At 43.3% G+C, this 21,719-nt stretch overlaps 1 protein-coding gene across 1 annotated transcript; it reads left to right on the forward strand.

Annotated features, from left to right (window-relative positions):
• Positions 1-3,411: 3,411 nt before the first annotated feature.
• Positions 3,412-18,625, forward strand: meis3 (myeloid ecotropic viral integration site 3; the record flags this gene model as incomplete). Its single annotated transcript, XM_079514071.1, has 12 exons — positions 3,412-3,504; positions 8,482-8,630; positions 9,873-10,077; positions 10,338-10,388; positions 10,488-10,538; positions 11,221-11,370; positions 12,146-12,254; positions 13,037-13,182; positions 14,731-14,807; positions 15,889-15,947; positions 16,531-16,620; positions 18,429-18,625. The coding sequence occupies exons 1-12, from the start codon at positions 3,493-3,495 to the stop codon at positions 18,623-18,625; spliced, it is 1,296 nt and encodes a 431-aa protein (XP_079370197.1). The 5' UTR covers positions 3,412-3,492.
• Positions 18,626-21,719: the final 3,094 nt, after the last annotated feature.

Here is a 21,719-nt window from a genome sequence, read left to right on the forward strand (position 1 = left end):
AAACATGATCACTAGCATTTTTGTACATGGACATGCTGCACTCTCTCTCACGTGCACACCAACAGTGTGTTCTCAGGATTTTGTGTGCTACAGCTAAACAGTGCTTTTTCACATGGCGCGCGCGCGCGTGCGCGCGCGCACACACACACACACACACACACACACACACACACACACACACACACACACACACACACACACACACACACACACACACAATTAATTTGACATAGTGACAAACCACTGCAACAGCCTTGACATGCTGTAACCAAAGTCAAGAAAAGAGAGGCTCACTAGAAAAACTCCCACAGTGTTCCAACAGCCTATAGCAATACACAAAACTTCTCACTTAAAAAGACTAAACTGATCAAATGTCCAGCCATGCAGCTTACATGTAATTCTACTCCATGGTATGTATATTGTGAGTGGGAATTTATGACACTTTGTTTGAACATCACAAAGTTCTTCAATAATGATTTTTAAACATTTCCACTCTCCTAACATATAGGTTGTTTGAAGCCTTCTGTTTAATGAATTTAAGTGGAATTTATTTATAATTTTGTTAATTTATTATTATTATTAGTATTAGTATTATTATATATTTTGGAGCCTCATAATCCCACAAATATAGTCACATGTGGGAAAGATTATGCAGAATAATTATTGTCAATTTGTCAAAACATGTTTATATATGTGCACAATTTGGCAAGCATGCAGTTTAATCCTGACTTTTGCCATTTGTCCTTGTTGTAATTTAGTTTGTTGCTCTATCAATGAATAGCCTCTATATTGTGGGCCTAAAGCACAGGTTCTATTCCTCCAAAAAGGAAGAAAAAAACCTCTACAAATATCCTAGGCTAGATATTATAATATTAGCCATGTTGATGCAAATGTTCATTACAACCAGCTCATTCAACCTGTTAACAAAGTGAAAAGGGGTCTTCTCCAGCCCATTGACACTTTTATAGATACATTAAGCTGGGTGTTCGGGGGGCTCGCAGCTATGATCATCCCCATAGGAAACGTGCACCCCGCGGAGTTGAAAGACGGCATGCATGGATGCCGTGAAGGCTCTCACGGGCGGCACCACGGTCAAACTCCACGCCGCCCGCGGAGATGCATGGCCCGGCCTGTTGTTCCCTGCCAGGCCGCTGGTGATTGAAGTGCCACCGCCTGTTGGCCTCTCTCAGCGGGAGAGGAGGAAGAGAAGCGTTTAGAATAATTATGATGTTACTTAAGGCGTAATTTACAACACAGAGGCGACGAGTTTAGGTATGCCACGAGAATGTGAAAGTTTTATTTCCTTTCACGCCGTGATGAGAAGAGAAAACTTTCTCATGAGAAAGGCTTTGTTTTTCTTTTCACGCTCCATAAAGGACAATCAACAAAAAAACAAGGGGAAAGGCAAAATGCTGCGCCATTTGCTAGTCAAAAGGCCGGTCTATTAGATGTCAACACAAACAATAAAACAATTTTAAAGCTATTATAAGCTAATAAATGTATCGTCATCGATCACTTTAAAACTTATTTATGGGCCAATATTCGAGAACAACAAATTAAGCGTGGCCTAGGTTATAAAATAAAATCACAACAATAGGCCCACCAAACCCAAAAAAACACAAGCTCATCTCGTATAGCAGTTGTAACAAAAGTAGACCTATAGCCTAATGCCAAAGTAATCTGAAATTGTTAATAGGTAAAAAATAAAAATAAAAAGAAGAAAAAAAGGGAGTGAGTTGTGATCCCTTATGATGAATTCCTGTTCTGTACTTTGACTATATAGAAGTGTCTATTTGTATACGTCTCTAAATGTTTTGATGAATTGAACAAGGTGGACCCTCTTGTAAACAAGTGTAGGCCTAATGCTTAATTGGGTCGCCCACTCACAGTTAACAGTCTTTGTATTGAGTTTGTGCTTGAAATGTACTGTAATTCTGCAAACTGTTAATACATATTTCAATCAATCAATCAAAAAGTGAATTTGCTGCCAGTTTCCAATTGGGGATACATATAATACTCACATTTGCACACCCTTACACCAGTTGCATTGTGCCATGGGTGTCATTATATACGAAGAGCATTTTTATAGCACACAATTGATGGTGTGAAAAGTTTGTGGTGGAAATAAAACTGTGTTGTCCTCCCCTGTGTTGTTGTTCTGTTGTTATTATTACGATTCCCCGGCCGAGCTATCCCGAGAACCGAGATGATAATCACACAGCTGCTGGGAGATGGGAGAAAGAAGGGAATTGGGGGGAGAGAGAGAGAGAGAGAGAGAGAGAGAGAGACTGAGAGAGAGAGAGAGAGAGGGGGGGGGGGGGGAGAGAGAGGGCAGAGTGGGGGAGACAGGATGATAACAGCTCCATGCGTAGAGAGAGAGAGAGAGAGAGAGAGAGAGAGAGAGCTAGCTGTGTGGGAGCGGAGAGCGTGCCATTGAGATAAAACGATCGAGGGGGTCTTCTTTGGCGTTTGAAATGCGCGAGAGTGTGATAAGGAGAAGAAGAGGGGGGGGAGGAAGAGGGGTGGATAGCTGAGGGGGGGGGGAGAGAGACCCCGGCGCGTTTTGACCCCCCAAACAACTCCGCACACTACCAAGCAACCACCACCATCATCACTCCCTATACCTCTCCTCCTCCTCCTCCCTCCTCCTCCTCCTCCTGCTGTCCTCTCTGCTGCTCTGCTCTGTCCGGGGTTTAAATCACCATCATTCATTCACAGCCGTGACGCTCTCCAGCTTGTCGCTTCACTCGCTGCCGTGGAGGACTGCATGCATGCATGCAAGCAACACGGAGAAGAACACAGGACGCTATATCTCTCTGCATCCTCCAGTCCACACACACACACACACACATACATACAGACACGCACTCACACACCACACCGAGCGAGCATCCTACGAGCTGCAAGCCGAGCCAGGAGGCGCATGCACGGGCTGGACCAGAGGACTATATACCAGCATCCCATGGCCTGTTAAAGGACTACGGCAAAACGTTTGAACGCTTTCGGTGGGATATATATTTATTTTTAATACCGTTCACCGGAGTCTTGTATACCGGTAGCCTATATCTGTACATTTCCCTCGTATATGTGCTCCACAGCAATAGCATGCGATTTGGCTATGAGTTTAATTATGGCGAATATTGTTTAGTCTAAATTAATGGCTTCGAAAATATGCTCATCGAATTACAGTTTAGCCTATAGTCGTATAATGACCAATGCAATGCTATTGATGCAATAAGGTGTAAATAAATATCAGGCGAGGTCTCTTGACCGTTTAGTCTCGATCCTCTCCTGTCCTTTGACTAAACATCCATGCAGGCTATTGCACTGTTTATGTTCCGTTCTGCTTCACTGATGTTCTGTTTTCTCCTCTTCAGCTAATTAAAAGAGCCTATTTGTTTTTTATTCCCAGGACACGAAGGTTAGAGAGCTGGACTGTCCGTCCAGCTAGCGGAACATCCTCACAGGGGTTAGGATTGGCTGTCGAGTCGCATGGATAAGAGGGTAGGTTTGCTGAGGCTACCACACATAGCTTACATTACATTTTTACGAGATGAACATATAGCCTATAGCCTACTGTACATAGAAATAAATAACGCAGATGAGGACTACACAGAAGATCATTTCATGGTAGATTGGCATAATAGTCATGTAGGCTACGCACTCACTATATCCATGCTATCAAATTCTTCGCGCGATCTTGTTTTTATTTTAGGATAGCCTATATTTCTTTAATATTGGCCGTCGAATGATCTCTCCGTTCCGTTTCCTCTGCCCCTGGCTGTCTGGGTGGGTTGCACCCATAGAGCACTAGACTGGATGGCACGGGAGGGGGGTTGATGATGTTTTGAAAAACTTACACGAAAACAGGTAAAGGAATAGCCCATATAATTAGCCTGTGTTTTCGAAGCGGGATCGCGCAGTTCAAATCGATGCTATTAAAAGTTCGGGCGATATGACGACTGGATTGTAATACAACACATGCCCCAAACCCAATACAGTCTAGCTATAGCCCATAGCCTGCTCTAAAAATAATAACGCAAAATCATCTCGGGTGAATGGGTTCGTCCTTTTCTCCTAAAAACAATGAGGATCAATTGCAGCTTTTAGTGTTAGTCAGCACATTGTCCAGCCACATGAGGGCCTGTGTGTGTGTGTGTGTGTGTGTGTGTGTGTGTGCGTGCGCGCGCGTGCGTGTGGTTCGGAGAGGAGCAGAGAGGCAGCTCTCCAAGTCGGTAAGTAGGTCAGGTTTTGTGCTACAGTGGAGAGACAGTGGATGGACATGAATATACCGAGAGAGTGATGCTATAAAGTGTCTGAAAAAATGGAAACACCACAGAGATAACGGCCCTGTGCACGCATTTAGAAAACACGCAGCAATAGCATAGCAATACGTATAGGGCTACTTTGACTGGGTGGGTCAAGCTATTGCACGTATTTGCGTAATGAAGCAGAATACGCCAACAAACATGCTGCAGCCTGTATGATTCATAGCACATTTAAGCTAGGTCAACGTTTAGTTTGACTTTGGTCAATGTATGTAGGCTACCCTATATTTTTAAACGGCCACAAATAATATGGGTTAAATTGTGACGATTTAAAATTTAAGCATGACTTATTCCAGGAGTGGAAGACTAGCCTATTCTAAATAATGAAGTAGACCTTAAGAGGCTTACATTTTCGTCAATTTTGCGTTAATTTGTGTCAGTAACTTGATGAGATTAGTGAAATATCCTGTTTAAAGGTTTTGAATGTAGGAGTTGGACCAGAAAGACGTTTATTGCAAACGGACCTGCAGCACGGATGTAAATAGTTCCTATACTTACTACAGCTGTTACAATGTTCGCTCCAGGTTTAACCTTTATTTTGTCTAATTTATCACCAAATAAACTAAAATTAATTTCTAAAAAAACGTTGTCTCTCTTAGACCTAAATGCAGCGATGGATTTTAATCTTAATTCATTAGGCCTATAAATTATAACTTTGTAGCCTATAGTCTTAATTAGGCTACTGCTGCAATGAATAGGCTCAGGCTGCCCTACGCGCTAAACGCGCTCTCTCGTGTCGTGGTCACCTTATTCCATGGTTAAAATAGGCTAACCAACCAGCCTATATCGTAACGCTTATGTCGGTTATAATAACACAAACATACTTTACAAACTAAAGCATCACATCTGAAGCTCTGTCCCGAACGGAGAATTCGAGGAATTCGTCATCTTGACTTCGGCACTTTGATCCCGTGTTTTTGACGCACAGCCGACAAATGCGCAGTGAAATCCGATAGTGGCCGCGCGTAAAGGGAGGCGCGCAATCTGATAGCGGTGATTGTGTTAATAGCTATAGCTCCATAAAACTAAGAGGTGTCTCGGCCAGACCGCGGAGCAGGTGCTTTCTGTGATCCATGGGGCCACATGGGACTCTGATTGGACCGACTTTAATCCACCAGAAAGAGAAACAGAGGCACTTCTGCTGACATGGGTATAATGCCACCTCGGAGAGAGGCTGTGTGGGGAAGCACAGAGCAGCACAATACTGCTGAGAACCATGGAAATATGAGGAGAGATATAGAGAACGACAGGGGGAGAAGAAAGACATGATAGAGGAAGAGAAACAAGAGTTCGACTTATGTTTATTAATGAAGTGTCTGTGTGTGTGTGTCTGTCTGTCAGTGTGTGTGTCAGTGTGTGTGTGTGTGTGTGTGTGTGTGTGTGTGTGTGTGTGCGCGTGTGTGCAGTCTCTGATAAGGCCCCTGTGAGGCTTGTGTACAAGCTGTGTCAAGGTTTTCTGTCTAGTCTGAGTTTAGGAGGGAGGAACATTACATCTCTCTCTCACACACACACACACACACACACACACACACACACACACACACACACACACACACACACACACACACACACACACACACACACACACACACACAGTCAGCTGTTGTGTCATTCTCTGGAGAAGAGTATAGCCTATAGCTGCATGATCTTCTTTCCCATTGATTACAGCATCAGCATGCAATGCAATAATATCTATATGCACGGAGAAACAGACATATTAATACATTACCATTATACTGTAGCTATATGCACACTTGCATGCAAATGCACACACACACACACACACACACACACACACACACACACACACACACACACACACACACAGCAAAGCCTACATGTAAACACATGCACTGCCATCACATAGAGGACGATATCATTGGCTAGATAAATTAACACCCAGGGCTTTGCAGTGTACACAAAACTGATTATGTTGGTGACTATCGTCAACATGCACTATACAGAAGGGATTTGTGTCGGAGGCCATCTCTCTCATCTCTATATCCTCTCTTCAACAATCTCTCTCCCCGGTCCCTTATATCTTCTCGTAAAAATCAACAAAGCAGTAATAATCTTTAACCACTTAAACCCTATATTCTGGGAAAACAAAGGGAAAAAAACCCGAACCCATAGACAAGCACTTTCAAACATTTTCAAAATTGCCCACATTTTAAAATAGTTTGAAACTTCTTGATTTCTTTAAAAGAATTTGTGGGGAAATTTTACACATGTTTGAAAGTGCTTGGTCCTCATTCACAACGGCGTTTACGCTCATACCGTTACGTAACGTGAGCGGAGCGTGAGCGGACAGGCATTTACGTGCATTCCCACATTACGTGGGAATTCATGAACTTGAACGTGAACTTGACGGTGACGTCGGATGGTCGGAATCTCCGCTATAAGCTGCGCCAGCTCAGAGGGTCGTGTACTGCTTGCGTAGATTTATTCAGAAGGCTTTAGTCTTCATTCTGAATCAATTAAAAGTCCCCAAATCTCAGATAAAATATGTAGGAATGTGTCCAAAACATTGGTCAGCACATAAAAAAATGATAGCTTATATAAAAGCCAAGTATCACTTGGATGCCTAAATGCATGCATTCTAGAGGCAGGTTAGCCTAGAGTCCCATACAGAAACTGCCCCTGCAAACCCGACACCTTTTTATTTATTTATTAGGATATTTCTAGCATGCGCGATTGCGCTGCACTTGACAGCTTTCTACTCGCAGTGCAACGCGTTGTGAGCTTGTAGATCGGCTCTCGCGGACTCGCGCTGCATGTGAACATACACTTATCTGCATTCTGCACTGTACGAATTCATTGGAAAATGAATTAGCCCTATAAAAAAATAGAAGTCCACATTATTGCATCAGCGCGTGCAATTCGGCCAGTCATAGTTTTAAGCCAGTGCACCTTAATTAATTATAATATGGGGAACTTATAGCTGGGCTGTAGGCTACTACATTGATGAGATTGAGATCAATCAAGTTTGGTGCCAAATGTCCCGCGAAATTCGCGAATCATTTTAATATGACATCATCATAAATGAACCTGCACTTAGATCTGACAAAGAGGAGGCTACCCGCCGTATATGGTTGAAATTTTAAATAGCTATAGGCCTATGCCTATACGTGTCCATGATCAGAACAAATCCATTCTCCACATGGCATTCAGACAGATGACAGTGAGATGATATTAATCTATTCCCCGCATGAATCAATGCAGCTCTGATAAAAATATCGGATATATGTTTTACCTCTGCAAAGGTGTGAGTGAGCAATTGTTTAATAGAAAAGAAAAGGCTTTATAATATAATTGCCAAGTATACGCTAGCTTGCTGCCTTGGTCCCGAACTTAAATAAATAAATGGCCAAGCTGCATTTTATACCGTAAGTCAGCTTGACATTGCTGCAGCGGTGCGGAGCAGCGTTCACCGTTTTGTAAGCTTGGGAAAATGATTTATATAGTTTAATGGTAGGCTATAGACAATATAAAGAATCACGCACAAATGTAATGGTATATGGATGTAAAAAAAAGAGACTGCAGGTGGTGGTCGTCGCTCCGGCGCTTGACATGGTCAGATCATTTTCTTTTAATTTCCTAATATAGCCTAATTTCTTTCCAGCAATGATTTTTATTTTAATTTGTGAAGCCACTATACTGGAAAATATCATTATTTTGTTGCATTCCGTCAGGAGGACCTCTATTTCGTTTGAGCTGTAAGGCCTATAGTTCTTTTTCTTTTTTTTTACTGCTGTCTGCTGAGTCATGCTTGAGGCCTTTTATGGTGTGAAATGGGGCGTGGATCAATGCAAATGAAGTTATCCGCTGATTTTCCGATCATTTGGCACCCGCTCGCATTCACCTGCGTACCTCACAACATACACCTGCGTACCTGTGGTACACACCGCTCTTTGAATTGCACGGCAAAACAACGTTGCGTGATCGGACGGAATTTCCCGCATCAGTTTACGCTTCCGTTCCGCTTCCGTTACACTCTTGCGTATTTCTCCTTTGTGAATGAGGACCCTTGTCTATACAAATCCAAATTGGGGACGGCAGGTTGAAGTGGTTAAAGAAGAGGAAATCCACACAAGTGCTATAGTTACCATTAATTACATCTGACGTTCTCCACTTGTGTCTCCTCGTCTTCCAGTATGAAGAGCTGGTGCACTATCCGGGGTCGGAGGGCATGGCGGTGGCGGGCTACGGAGATGCTGTGAGGTCACTTCCTCCCCCACACTACGGACACGCGGCACACGTCGTCCCGGACTCCCTCAAACACCACAGAGACCAGATCTATGGGTGAGTGCGTGCGTGTTTACATTTGTGTGCATGCCCTGATGCCCATGACAGAATCGGAATTCTCTCTCTTTTTTAATGCCGTGTGCGTTTGCACATACGCAAGAATTTGTCCCGGGGAGGTTGGTGCATTAAAGGTGGCGTAAATTATATTTGTTTTTTGTTAAAAAGTTAAAGCTCTTTATTCCGATAGGAATCATTAGATCTATGGGATGTTTGGTCAGTAACAGGAGACTTCCTTCTTCCCAGAAAATAGCCTATACATTTTCAGTTTGGGATACCAGTTTTATCCAATCAGGACAGGAGAGAGAAATCCACAAAGGTCATTAACCCATTTAGACCTGAGGACGATTCTACAAAATGTCTTCTAAATCATGACAGTTTTCTGAAAAACCCATGTTTCTATTCTCTGAAAGAATATGTATTCAAAGATTTGCGCCACATTTTCATGAATTTCCTAAAATAGCAGATCTATAATGCTTAAAACACCAAAAGGGGTTCCCGCCCAGAATGGGTTAATTACACTTTATAGTGTTCAAGTTCCAGCTGTGTGTTGGCTCATTGTTTGGTTTCTACTAAAAGGATTATGTGGAACGTTTATTTTACACCACCTTTAATCTGAACGCAATAGTATAACAATATTACAAATGATTTACAACTGTTTCAAATCAAATCATAAAGAGAAAAATGTGGCTATAACTAGCATAGAATTACTTCATTTACAATATAAAATGTAACGTATAGATTATGGAGGTTGGTATAGCAAACTGGGTAGCGATATGGGTAAATGTATACAGTATCTATATGTTGCATACTGTTATCTGTGCTAGTGTGCAATGAGATAATGTGAAACCAATGTGTAACAAACTGGCAGACATGGGCTACTCTAGGCCTACACCTTACAAAGTCTACATGTGCTAATATGATTGGTGAATTAAAATAAACTATGTAGTTATGTACATAATAAGTGTATTGATTTTAACACATTCTACCAATGTTTTTTATGTGTGTGTGTGTGTGTGTGTGTGTGTGTGTGTGTGTGTGTGTGTGTGTGTGTGTGTGTGTGTGTGTGTGCGTGCGTGCGTGCGTGTGTGTGTATGTGTGTGTGTGTGTGTATGTGTGTGTGCGTGTATGTGTGTGTGTGTGCGTGCGTGCGTGCGTGCGTGCGTGCGTGCGTGTATGCGTGTGTGTGTGTGTGTGTATGTGTGTGTGTGTGTGTGTGTGTGTGTGTGTGTGTACATGCAGTCACCCGCTGTTCCCACTGCTGGCCTTAGTCTTTGAGAAGTGTGAGCTGGCCACCTGCTCCCCTAGAGACTCCGCCTCCTTCAACGCCACCTCCCACCTCCCCGGCCTCCCCGGCATGCAGACCAATATGGCCAATATGACCAATTACAGCGATGTCTGCTCCTCCGATTCCTTCAACGACGACATTGCCGCATTCGCCAAGCAGGTGAGTGACAACTCCCAACAGCCAATAACGGAGTAGCGACCATTAACAGCTCGTAAGCTTTTTAACCTCCCCATAATATATCATTGCTGTCGGGCAGAAACCTTTTTATGTTTTTTCATAAATGAATGCCCTACCTCATCATTATTTTAATCCTTAAAAAGTACCGATTTGGGACATATTCTATTCTATTCTATTCTATTCTATTCTATTCTATTCTATGACTGTAAACATTACTATATTGACATTCTTTTGTGTTACAGATTCGTTCTGAGAAGCCAATATTTTCTTCCAATCCCGAGCTGGATAACCTGGTACGATGGAGTTGCTATTGTCACACATTAACGATAAAACAGTCAAACCGACGGCAGGAAGGATGACTTATGTAATCACGTGTGTCCTCCTCTCCACAGATGATCCAGGCCATCCAGGTGCTACGCTTTCATCTGCTGGAACTAGAGAAGGTGTGTACCGCAACAAGCTCGGGCCATGACATAAGACAATTATCAAATGGGGGCCGGCACTAGTATTCTTGTCTGATATTGGTTGTGATCAATGTATCCCACATCCATGGAATCAGTTAAAATCTGGAAATTAAAATACACGTTTGAAAAATATCTTAGCTGCCACAACCAATTGCCATATTATATGTAAGCCACCCAACAATAAAAACGAAAACAAAAGTTGCCAGCTAGCTCGCTGCTTCGTTTTGTGACCTGGCCTGAGTGAGTTTGAGCTTAAATTTATTCAAAATGTGTCAGTATCAGGAGAAATGTTTTGTTCTGGTGAAGGGGGTAATCAGCTGAAAAATACTGTAACAGGGGTACATTAGTTACAGGAACTTTGAGATCCACTGACACACAATGCTCACAGGAAAGCTTTCACAGCCGGGCAGCTACTATATTGAGAACAAAAAAGAAACATGATTAAAAATAATGAGAAGAACAATCATACTGGTGATACTGTGCATATAAAAAAATATGACACATTTAATTTGTGTTTTTAAATATATAGTGGTGGACTTAATTCAAAGGAATAAGTATTTAAAAACTATTCATATTTTCTCTCAGGTTTTCCTCTCAATCTGTACAATCACTGCTGGTTCGGATACTAAAAGCTGTGTATTGATTTGTGGTCTCCTTGCAGGTTCACGACCTGTGTGATAACTTCTGCCATCGCTACATCACCTGCCTGAAGGGCAAGATGCCCACCGACCTGGTGATGGATGACCGGGATGCTGGGTCCAAGTCTGACATGGAGGATTTCACTGGCTCCTGCACCAGTCTGTCCGAGCAGGTAGGTTCAGCCATGGGAACCAACTGGGAGACAGTTAAGATAAATGATACGCAGCCTGTGGATTTAGTTCAGCCAGGTATGCTCGAGAGGTTAATACGCTGCATTTCAATGTGGCTGTATTCAGTGTTATGCAAGATCCATACGAGGCTGACGTGGCAATCAGCTATTTGCCGTGATACAAGCGCGAGACCAAGACCGGACGCCCCAAATATCATGCAGTACTGTGTACGAGCCATTAGTCTGTGTTCTTCCGGCGTTCCTTCGGCATATGCGTTCCTGGTTGTTGTTATGTGCTGTTTGCTCCCACCGCCACCCCAGCACCACCGGTGGGCTCTGCTATTAGTTCTGTTCCCCATGGGGGGGTTGTTATTGCATATCTATCTCTCTGCTCTTAATGTTTAATGATGGTTGTCTAATTGTGCCGAGCAGGGACAAATATGTAGCAGCAGAACGCCAAGATTAAATATTATACCCACACTTTCTCATTTGATAATAAATATCTGTTCGTGAATTTTCTGACTGAACTAGTAGTACTGGGACTTATGCCTGAAATATACTTTTTTGTGCGCTAGTGTTGCACGATGGTGTCATGCGCCGTAGATCGTCTATTCTCGGCATTCAACCAAATTAAAAAAGTATGAAGTATAAATTAGAACGCCAAGCCTGTTTCGACTCTCGCCCTGTTTCTTTCAGTTCATCACCACTGCAATCACCTTCGAGGTCCCCAAACCCTCATTTTTCATCTCTCTCTGTGTCTCTCCCTTGTTGTGTTCAGAACGCGGCATGGTTACGGGAACCAGATGAGTGTGCCACAACTCCTCTGGGAACCCCTGGCACCTGTGGCCTACCTTCACACAGCACAGGAGACAACTGCAGTGACACAGGTACAGTACACACACACACACACACACACACGCACACACACACACACACACACACACACACACACACACACACACACACACACACACACACACACACACACACACACACACACACACACACACACACACACACACACACACACAAGCACGCACAGTTATACTCTATCTTTCTCTCTTATCTCCCATACAGTCAGTACACACAATAAATCTGTACATACAGTACAGAGAGAATAATGGAATGCAGTAGTTCACAGCTGAGGAGACTTCAAGGATTCCCTGATTTGCGCGCACAAACACATACACTTGCATTACTATACTAATTACATCAACCTTTTAGGAAGGCAAGTTCACAAATACCTTATAGTATAAATCAGGCTTATGCCTGATTTCTGATGTGGCCTGTGTATGGAATAAAGCAAAACAAAATCTCAAGACTGCAAATGTATCTATGATGATATTTTAGGCCGACCAGCCGAAGAAATCTTGACATTTCTTAGACCATTCATGTTTCTGGAAGGTGCTGCTAAACTGCTTCTAAACTTGTATTCTATTGCTAGTTAGTTTGATCACTTCAAATACTCTTTCATCTTAAAATAACTATTGACCGATCTACAAGACCGATCTACAAGCTCACAACACGTCGCCCTGCGACGGGTTGTGAGCTTGTAGATCTGGCTATTGTCGGCTTTCACAGAAGACATGCTGGCTTCTATGGAATCCAAACGACTGAAATCGGTCGTGCATGGCGACTGAGAACTTTAAACCATGCGTCCCTTCTGCAGGTGACGGCATGGACGGAGGCGTGGCGTCTCCCAGCACGGGAGACGACGACGAGTCGGACAGGGACAGGAGGAACAACAAGAAGCGAGGCATCTTCCCCAAGGTAGCCACCAACGTCATGAGAGCATGGCTCTTCCAGCACCTCTCGGTAAGAGATCACATACACACACGCACGCACCGCACCACTCAGGTGGCATTTATTTGGTTGAAGGACTGCGTTATTGATTCCTTCAGACGGGGGCCGGGATATTGTCTGCGCTGTCGTGCAGAAACCTTGTATCTCTGCCGCTCGTCTCGCCACAAACGATATGCCCCGTTTTTATACGTGTTGTGTTTTATACGTCACACGACAAAGTATTACGAAAATAGCCGAGCTGCGTGGTCGTGATGTGACACGCTGTGAGCTTGCAGATCTGGGGGGGAATAAATACAAATTCAAAACCTCTCACCTATAATGACATGCACAAAACAGGGACACCAAGTTGAAAGTAGTCTGTCTGTCGGGTTTTTATAAATGTGCAACCAATCACAAGTATTAACAAGAGCCTGTGTCTAAGTAATGACCATAACTAACCATCAAATCCATTGGAATTCAATGAATCCATTCATATTTCCTAGCTTTGGACATGCAAGGTTTCCATCCGACAGCGATGATACACACAGTAGAAGGCTGTGAGGGGGGGGGGGGGGGGGGGGGGGGGAAGAGGAGGGGTTGACATGATTCAACCCATTCCGGGAACTGAACCCAGCTAGGACGCTGAGGCTTTTGTGGTCGCCGTTGTTGCTGGCTGAGTCACAGAGGAGGCCATTCACTGTCATGTTTTTATCACTTCAAATGTTAGCGTTTCCCACGTTTGGATGGTAATGAATTTGGATAACGAGTGATTAACTCTGAGGATTAATAAAGAAGGCAGACCACAGAGCAGTGTTTGAAACAAAACAAAGATTGTGCCCCAGAAGGAATGAAAAATGACTGAAAGGCACACAGGGGGATTTAGTGCGAGAGAAAATTACATTAAACGAGAGAACAGAAGCATAAAGAGAAGGAACACAAAATGTAGATTTGAATTAATGGTGAAAAAAGAAAACAGAAAAGAGGGATTAAACAATGATGTGAATATGGCCACTATTGAATTAGAGATAGAGAGCATAGAGAAAGAGAGAGAGAGAGAGAGAGAGAGAGAGAGTAATGGTTGGCGGGGTGGTTAGATTGATAATTAGTGACTAAATGAGGCAGGTCAAACGATGCTTCACTCCAATTATACTGTACAAGAGACAAAGGGGAGGGATGGGCCGGGGGGGAGGGGGGGAGGGGGAGAGAGAGAGCGAGAGAGAGAGCGAGAGAGAGAGAGATGGTGAGAGGAGGAGGAGGGTTGAAATATGAATTCAGATATAGAGTCATCAGTATTCAACCCTACATGCTCATTGCTTTCACATAAGATATTTCATCCTTTATTGGAGCTGGAGGGGGCCTTTACCTTTATTAAGTTCACTGTAATCTCAATCTGCTTCATTTATAAACTCTTATTCCCACGTTTGAATGGGTCCACCGAAGACATCAGGCGCGATAATGATGAATTCCATTTTCATTTTCATTTCTTATGAGTGTGAAACGACCAGGCTCTGGGTTTGAGTTTGGATTCGTGTGTGTGACACTGTCCTGTGTGTGTGTGTGTGTGTGTGTGCCCGTGTACAGCACCCGTATCCCTCGGAGGAGCAGAAGAAACAGCTGTCGCAGGACACGGGACTGACCATCTTACAGGTCAACAACTGGTCAGTATACGCCTCGAATCAATATACCGACGCGCGGCGTGTCAATAATCAATTAAGCCTCCTTGTTTAAATGTACGGCTCCACCTTTCATGTTGACATGTCATTTGCCAGGTCAGCTGCATGTCGTTGCAGTTGGGCAGTGTGAAAAAGAGTAATGTCCAATTATTTTTTATGTAGCTTTTTCTTTTTTTAAGGTATGGCTCTGTAGAAAGCTGGCTTGTCAGTGTGTCTGTGTGACAAACCTCTGTTTTTGTGCACACTGTCAGTCGTCTAACTTAATCCCACCAATTATATTTCCATATTGTGTTCTACATTTTGTTTTTATGTTTTAATAATTATCCTATAATTCAATTAAATGGGGATCGGGCTGAAACCTTGCCCAAATTTGGAAACAAATAAAATAAAATAAAAATAATCAGCGAAAGGGTGCCTCAAACTAATTCAAGCACCATATAGAAAATAATTCTACACAGTATGTCTACTGTATTTAACGGTTTTTGATGTCCTTTCTTCAAAGTCCCTCTAAACACTCGTTTCTGAACGGCGTCGTAAAACCCAGTTGTTCCATGTTCATAAAACACAATAGCAAATCAATGTCCCATAATAAATATAATATGTAGCATTCCTGTTCCTCCACAACCATGAATGAGGGCATTGAAGCATGCGCAGTTGTGCACACGTGCACGCACACACTGTATATATATATATACTGTATATCCATGCACGCACACACTCGCATACACACACACACACACACACACACACACACACACACACACACACACACACACACACACACACACACACACACTCTGACATAATAATCAATGAAGATCAATTAATTATCACAGTGCGATCAATACCTGTTCTACCCTAATGTTGATTTACTTTGCCCTCTGAAAGGGTTAAGTGGTCGTAAAAAGGAAAAGGTTAATAGTGTCTCTGCGAGTATTTCTCTCCATTAACCACTATGTATTTTTGTCTTTCATATTTCTACATTCTCTCTCTCTCTCTCTCTCTCTCTCTCTCTCTCTCTCTCTCTCTCTCTCTCTCTCTCTCTCTCTCTCTCTCTCTCTCGCAGGTTCATCAATGCCAGGAGGAGAATAGTTCAGCCTATGATTGACCAGTCTAATCGCTCAGGTAAATATCAGCAGATTCCTTTGACGGAGAGTCCCGTCAATTAAAATCCAAACATTGACTGCCGTTGTCGGAATTCTCCGTCAATTCATGTACTTTATCGATGTGAAACGGTTTAGCTGAAAATCAACTTTTAACACTGGAAGTGAATGAGTTGTAATCAGCCCAATTCCAGCTGGCGCACGCTAACTACCATCTATGGCCACGCAGTGGCAGTTGACTTATCGGTCAGACACACATTCGTTGATTCAGTCAGTCAGTCAGTCAGTCACTTAAATAGACAATATTCTGAAAAACCTATGTTTCTGTGTCAGTCGTTCTCAAACAATTTCATGTCAAGGAAAGGACTCCAAAGAATATATGTAATTGGCCACCAACCCCCCATCTGAAAATACGTATGTGATGTGTGTATGTGACCTCCCAGAAGCAAAGATTTGAGTTAAAAACGTTCGCTCTGAAAGATAATATTCAAACATTTGGGCCACATTTTATAACGTAATGCTTAAAACACCAAAAGGGGTTCCCGCCCAGAATGGGTTAGTGAGTCATTCAGTCAGAGTGACAGTGTGTGTGTTGTGTGTTTCAGGTCAAGGTGGTCCCTACAGTCCAGAGGGAGCAGCTCTAGCAGGCTACAGCCTGGACGGACAGGCCCACCTGCAGCAGCTCAGAGCAGCAGGTACACCACTATATACATTATATATGTTCTCAGAGGAACACCTGAAGATGTTGCTTGGTGCGCACGGCGGGGGCTCTACTACAACGTTATTTTAGTCAGCATGAGATTGCACATGAACTCTGCAGCTGTAGCCTATACTGAGTCACTTCAACACAGATAGAAGGAGTTACTCACCTAATGCCACAGGGGTTCCATGTTGAACGTAATAATTCCAAAGTGGGCCTGGGCCATGGCTCAATGGTCCAGGCACCTTGGCTGGTAATCCAGTCTGGCAGTGTGCCGCGGGTTCGACTCCCGATCCCGACGGCCTTTACTGCATGTCTTCCCCCCCATCTCTCTCCCCATTTCCTGTCAGCCTACTGTCTGTCCCTCCATAAAACATATAAAATAAAAAAGGCGAAAGCCACAAAAAAAAACATTTAAAAAAATAAATAATAATAATAATTCCAAAGTGTATTTAGTGACAGATGCATGGTTTACATATCGTATATATATGAACTTTGGCTAATCCACGTGGGTTTGTGATTTACTTGGTTACTAGTGCTGTGAACGGAATTACCCTGTATTCACCTGTTTCCTAGGCTGTGCGTGTTCCACTTCCTGTCGATTTCATTGGATATCATTGGTCATCTGACCAGTTTCATTGGATTTCATTGGATCAAATCGACAGGAAGTGGAAAACACACAGGTGGCTGGTCATGGCAGCTTGGTTACAACCGAAACGGACTTCCTCTTCCTCTTAAAAATAAGAGCCACTTCTAATGATTAGTCTATGCTACTTTTATTTCTAAGTGTACTTACAGGACGTAGATAGACATTTGTAGTACATGACACCAGAGCTCGTAATGGGGTTTGCTTCTTGGACATTTTGACGAGTGCCTGGCTGTAATGCAGCGGAATGTTGTGTCAGGATTCTCAGGAAGTAAATTCCGTCCCAGCGGCACCAGCTCTTGGTACGCAAAAGCGCCTCCATGCGTTTGATCGGCCGTGCAGCATGCATTTTGATGACGCATGCGCACTGGCACACCAGTTATGTGTACTCCTACATATACAAGTGCTTTCATGTAAGTGCTTTTCATGTGCTGTACCGTATGCTGTCACATAGTTTTACTATGTGACAGCATACAGTACAGCGCTGTTTCCCCAACAGTGGCTCAGGGACCAATTTTTATGGGTCGCGACTCGTGAGTAAATATGCCCCTATTTTTTTAACAAATAAATCACAATATTTTATAAATAAAACCAGAAAATCATTCCCATAAATAAATACATACAAATACACAAATGTTTAAGAAATAGTGAAAATAGCAGCATCATGTCATGTTGTGCTCTCTTATTTTCGCTTGTTTTGGTTCCAGGCAAACATGAAAAACATTATCTTTTGGGTCTTGAGCTGAAAAGTCAGTACAGTACATCACAACCCCCATTCCCTATAAGTGGCCTTCACAATACGTTATGAATTACACAGCGTTTGTCGAACGCTCAAATTCCGTTTGGACAGTCAAGGTATTCTAGGGTCAGACATTTCTGAACTGCAGACTGCCGCTCTTTCTCTATTTATGCTGCTATTGAAAGCAGATGCGTGTAATCTAAGAAAAATCATTTAAAGTCAATAGTTCCTGTCAAAGTATTGATGTCATTCAGAAGCAGCAGTATAATAAGTAAGTGAGATCATGTACAGCGAGGCTGTTGCGGTTTAGCTTCCAATAATGACCAGCCTCACATTACATTATCCCTTACTCATCAAATGTATCCTTCTATTATTAGATGTTATTAAAATGCTCTCTCTCTCTCTCTCTGTCCTCCAGGGCTACAAGGCATGTCTCTGCCAGGTGACTACCCGGGTGCCCTGCTGTCCCAGCCTGGCTACCCGCCCCACCCGGGACCTTCTCTGCACCCGTACCCCGGCCCACACCCCCACGCTGCCATGCTGCTCCACGCCCCACCCCACACGCACCCCGCGGAATCCCTCCTGGCACAGGGACTCGACATCCACGCACACTAGCTGCTGGGAGTGTGTGTGTGTGTGTGTGTGTGTGTGTCTGTGTGTGTCTGTGTGTGTGAGTGGGAAGGGAGGCAAAATATATGTGCGTCTGGGAATACTTATGTATGAGAGGATTTGTATGCGTTGAAGAATGTGTGCACGTGTGGCTGTGCGTGTGTGCGTGCCACGCATCTCTGTGTGCTTGTATATACTGTATGTTATGATGCACACGACACACAGTTTAGAAGAAAGAAAAGACACAGTGCTTTGAAAGTTTACATTCCCTGAAAGACACTGACCTCTACGTAGCTGCTCACATCCTCACCACACACACACACACACACACACACACACACACACACACACACACACACACACACACACACACACACACACACACACACACACACACACACACACACACACACACACCTGCGCACGCGCGCAAACATGCACACTAACAGTCAGAAGCTGTAGGTTTTAAGCCATATCTTTTTCACAGTAGAAGTGCTTCCTCTCTTTCCCAAAACCTTCCATTTCATTCTATGGGTGTGAACACTGCAGGATCAATGCTTTAAACTACACATCACACACACGCACACAGACGGACAAACAGACAGACAGACAGACACAGGCACATGGATGGACATTGGTCCTCTCACGACTTGACCTGGGATATATTGTCGCTGTCTGCCGGGCAAAAAGCTGGTATCTTCGTATTTCAACTTGTTTTGTTTCTTTTGGTTGTTTCTGTAAATTACACCCCAACTTATATCCCCTAAAATAGTAAGAATAGCCGATCACAAGCGAAAGTGGTTATGGTTTTATATCGTATATGATTGAAACAATGAAATGCATTAACAAGAGCTTGTGACTATAACTCACAACCGCATTGGATCCATTGGGACCACAGGTTATTCTCATTGGATCCATTGGGACCACAGGTTATTCTCATTGGATCCATTGGGACCACAGGTTATTCTCATTGGATCCATTGGGACCACAGGTTATTCTCATTGGATCCATTGGGACCACAGGTTATTCTATATATATTTCCATATCCTGAAATGTGACCGTTTTGGACCCGACAGCGACGATAACCAGTCAAAGACCGAAGGGGGAGGTGGAGGGGGTGGTGAACGGACAAACAAATACTGTAATATTTATATATAAAATATCCAGCTGTGTCTTCCTTGCTGCAACTCGTTAAAAGACCACACCCACCAATACCAGCTCCGCCCCCAACGAATGACCTCACTCTGCAGCCCAGGGATGCGATTGGACGGGACCTTTGCGGCGACGTCCCCCTGACCACGCCTACTCAATGCCTGTGGCTCAACGCTACTCCCGTCTTCCTGATCCTGCACATGTGTGGCTGTCGAAGAAACACACACACACACACACACACACACACAAAACACACAGTATTTAATTTCTTTTGTTTTCTAATCTATTTTTGTATTTATGCGTGCCACTCCAAGCGGATGCAGCTTCACGTGCGCTTGTTGAATAGTAGCGTTGTTGTTTTCTCCGCAGCATGAAGCTTCAGACTATGAATGAGCTCCAGTCTGCCTCGCTGTCTCACCACTGACCTCCTTAAGACACCCGCGGGTGTCATTTACCTATGGACCTTGAGATCTCATGCATATGCACACACACATGCACGCGCACGCACGCACGCACGCACACTAGAGCCCGACCAATGCTAGAATACTGAGTCAGATGCCGTATACCCCATTCTGGAGAAACCTAGACCAACGTTTTCTGATATATTTATTAATAACTTCGATTTCATTAAAGTTTCCGTTTGAGAATATTTAACTAGAATATATTTGATTTAAACAGTTTTAAAGCCCTATTGAACCTTTTTCAACAACAGCCGATCTGCCGTTTTTGAAAACCTTTGAACATTTTCACCAAGAATAATGGATGGGAAGTTTTAAAGTGGTTACATATTTCAAACAATAACTGATATAACGGTCGGGCTCTTGAGCTCACACACGCACACACACACACACACGCGTGCACGCGCGCGCGCACACACACACCTCGGAACTTCTTTAAGCATTTGTAGTACATGTTTGTGTGATGTTGGAGTGCACTGTAAAAAAAACCATGAGTGTTAAATTTAACCCTGTGGGTCTACTCTGTTTGTGCACTTTCAGAGTCAAATAAAACACTCAGGGTTTTTTCAGTGTGTGAGGAGGAGCTGCAGCCAAAGGACTTGTGTAAACATTGTGCTCCTGCAGGTCTACAGTATACTGGGTCAGCCAGAACGATGATGGGAAATATAATAATGATGACTATAATGTTATGATTATAGCATTAAATCTTTTTGTACAACTATGGTGTCGGCCGTCATCTGTTTGACTGTGTTTGTGTGTGTGCGTTGAACGTTGGTGTCTCATGAAAAGAGTGTAAAAGTTAGCTGTATACACATCTTGCATTGTCACGACAACATCTGTGCAACATCCTTTTCTTTTGCTTATGTATATTCCCAACTAAAGTGTTAACAGGTTGAAGTTTTGGGGGAATTTCCCCAAAATGTTACTTCCAGTTCTAACGGCCCTCAACGCTGAAATCCATAACTTAATTACACTCCTATGCCAGTGGTTTTCAACCAGTGGTCCGGGGACCACCAGTGGTCCTTGTGGGGGTTCCAGGTGGTCCCCATCTAAACCATTGAGAGTTGGTAACCAAATTTTGTCCACTTTGATCCGCTATCATGGATCATAGATCTGATCATTATCCTTCCAGTGAGAAATATACATATTTTCCACCAGTCCTTTCAAGGACTTTTCTCTCACCTCTCCTCCCAGATTCCTGTGATCTTATCCTGTCTCCATCCATCAGTCTGGCGTGGGCTGACACCCAGATGCGACCCTAAACACTCAGATTTTAATCAGGATAGATTATAGATCTTAACTCTTGAGAGTGTCAAATGAAACCAAATGGACCTTACGGGTCCTTTTGTTTCATTTTACACTCCCCAAGAGTTACATTATTGTTAAACATCTGCATCACTTAATTTATGTGTAAGTCTACACAATTAGAGAATGTAGAAGATAAGAAGGATTGTTATTTTGATCAACCAACATTAATACAGCATGGAAAA

This window comes from Electrona antarctica, assembly GCF_951216825.1.
Source record: "Electrona antarctica genome assembly, chromosome: 11".
NCBI classification, from domain to species: Eukaryota; Metazoa; Chordata; class Actinopteri; order Myctophiformes; family Myctophidae; genus Electrona; species Electrona antarctica.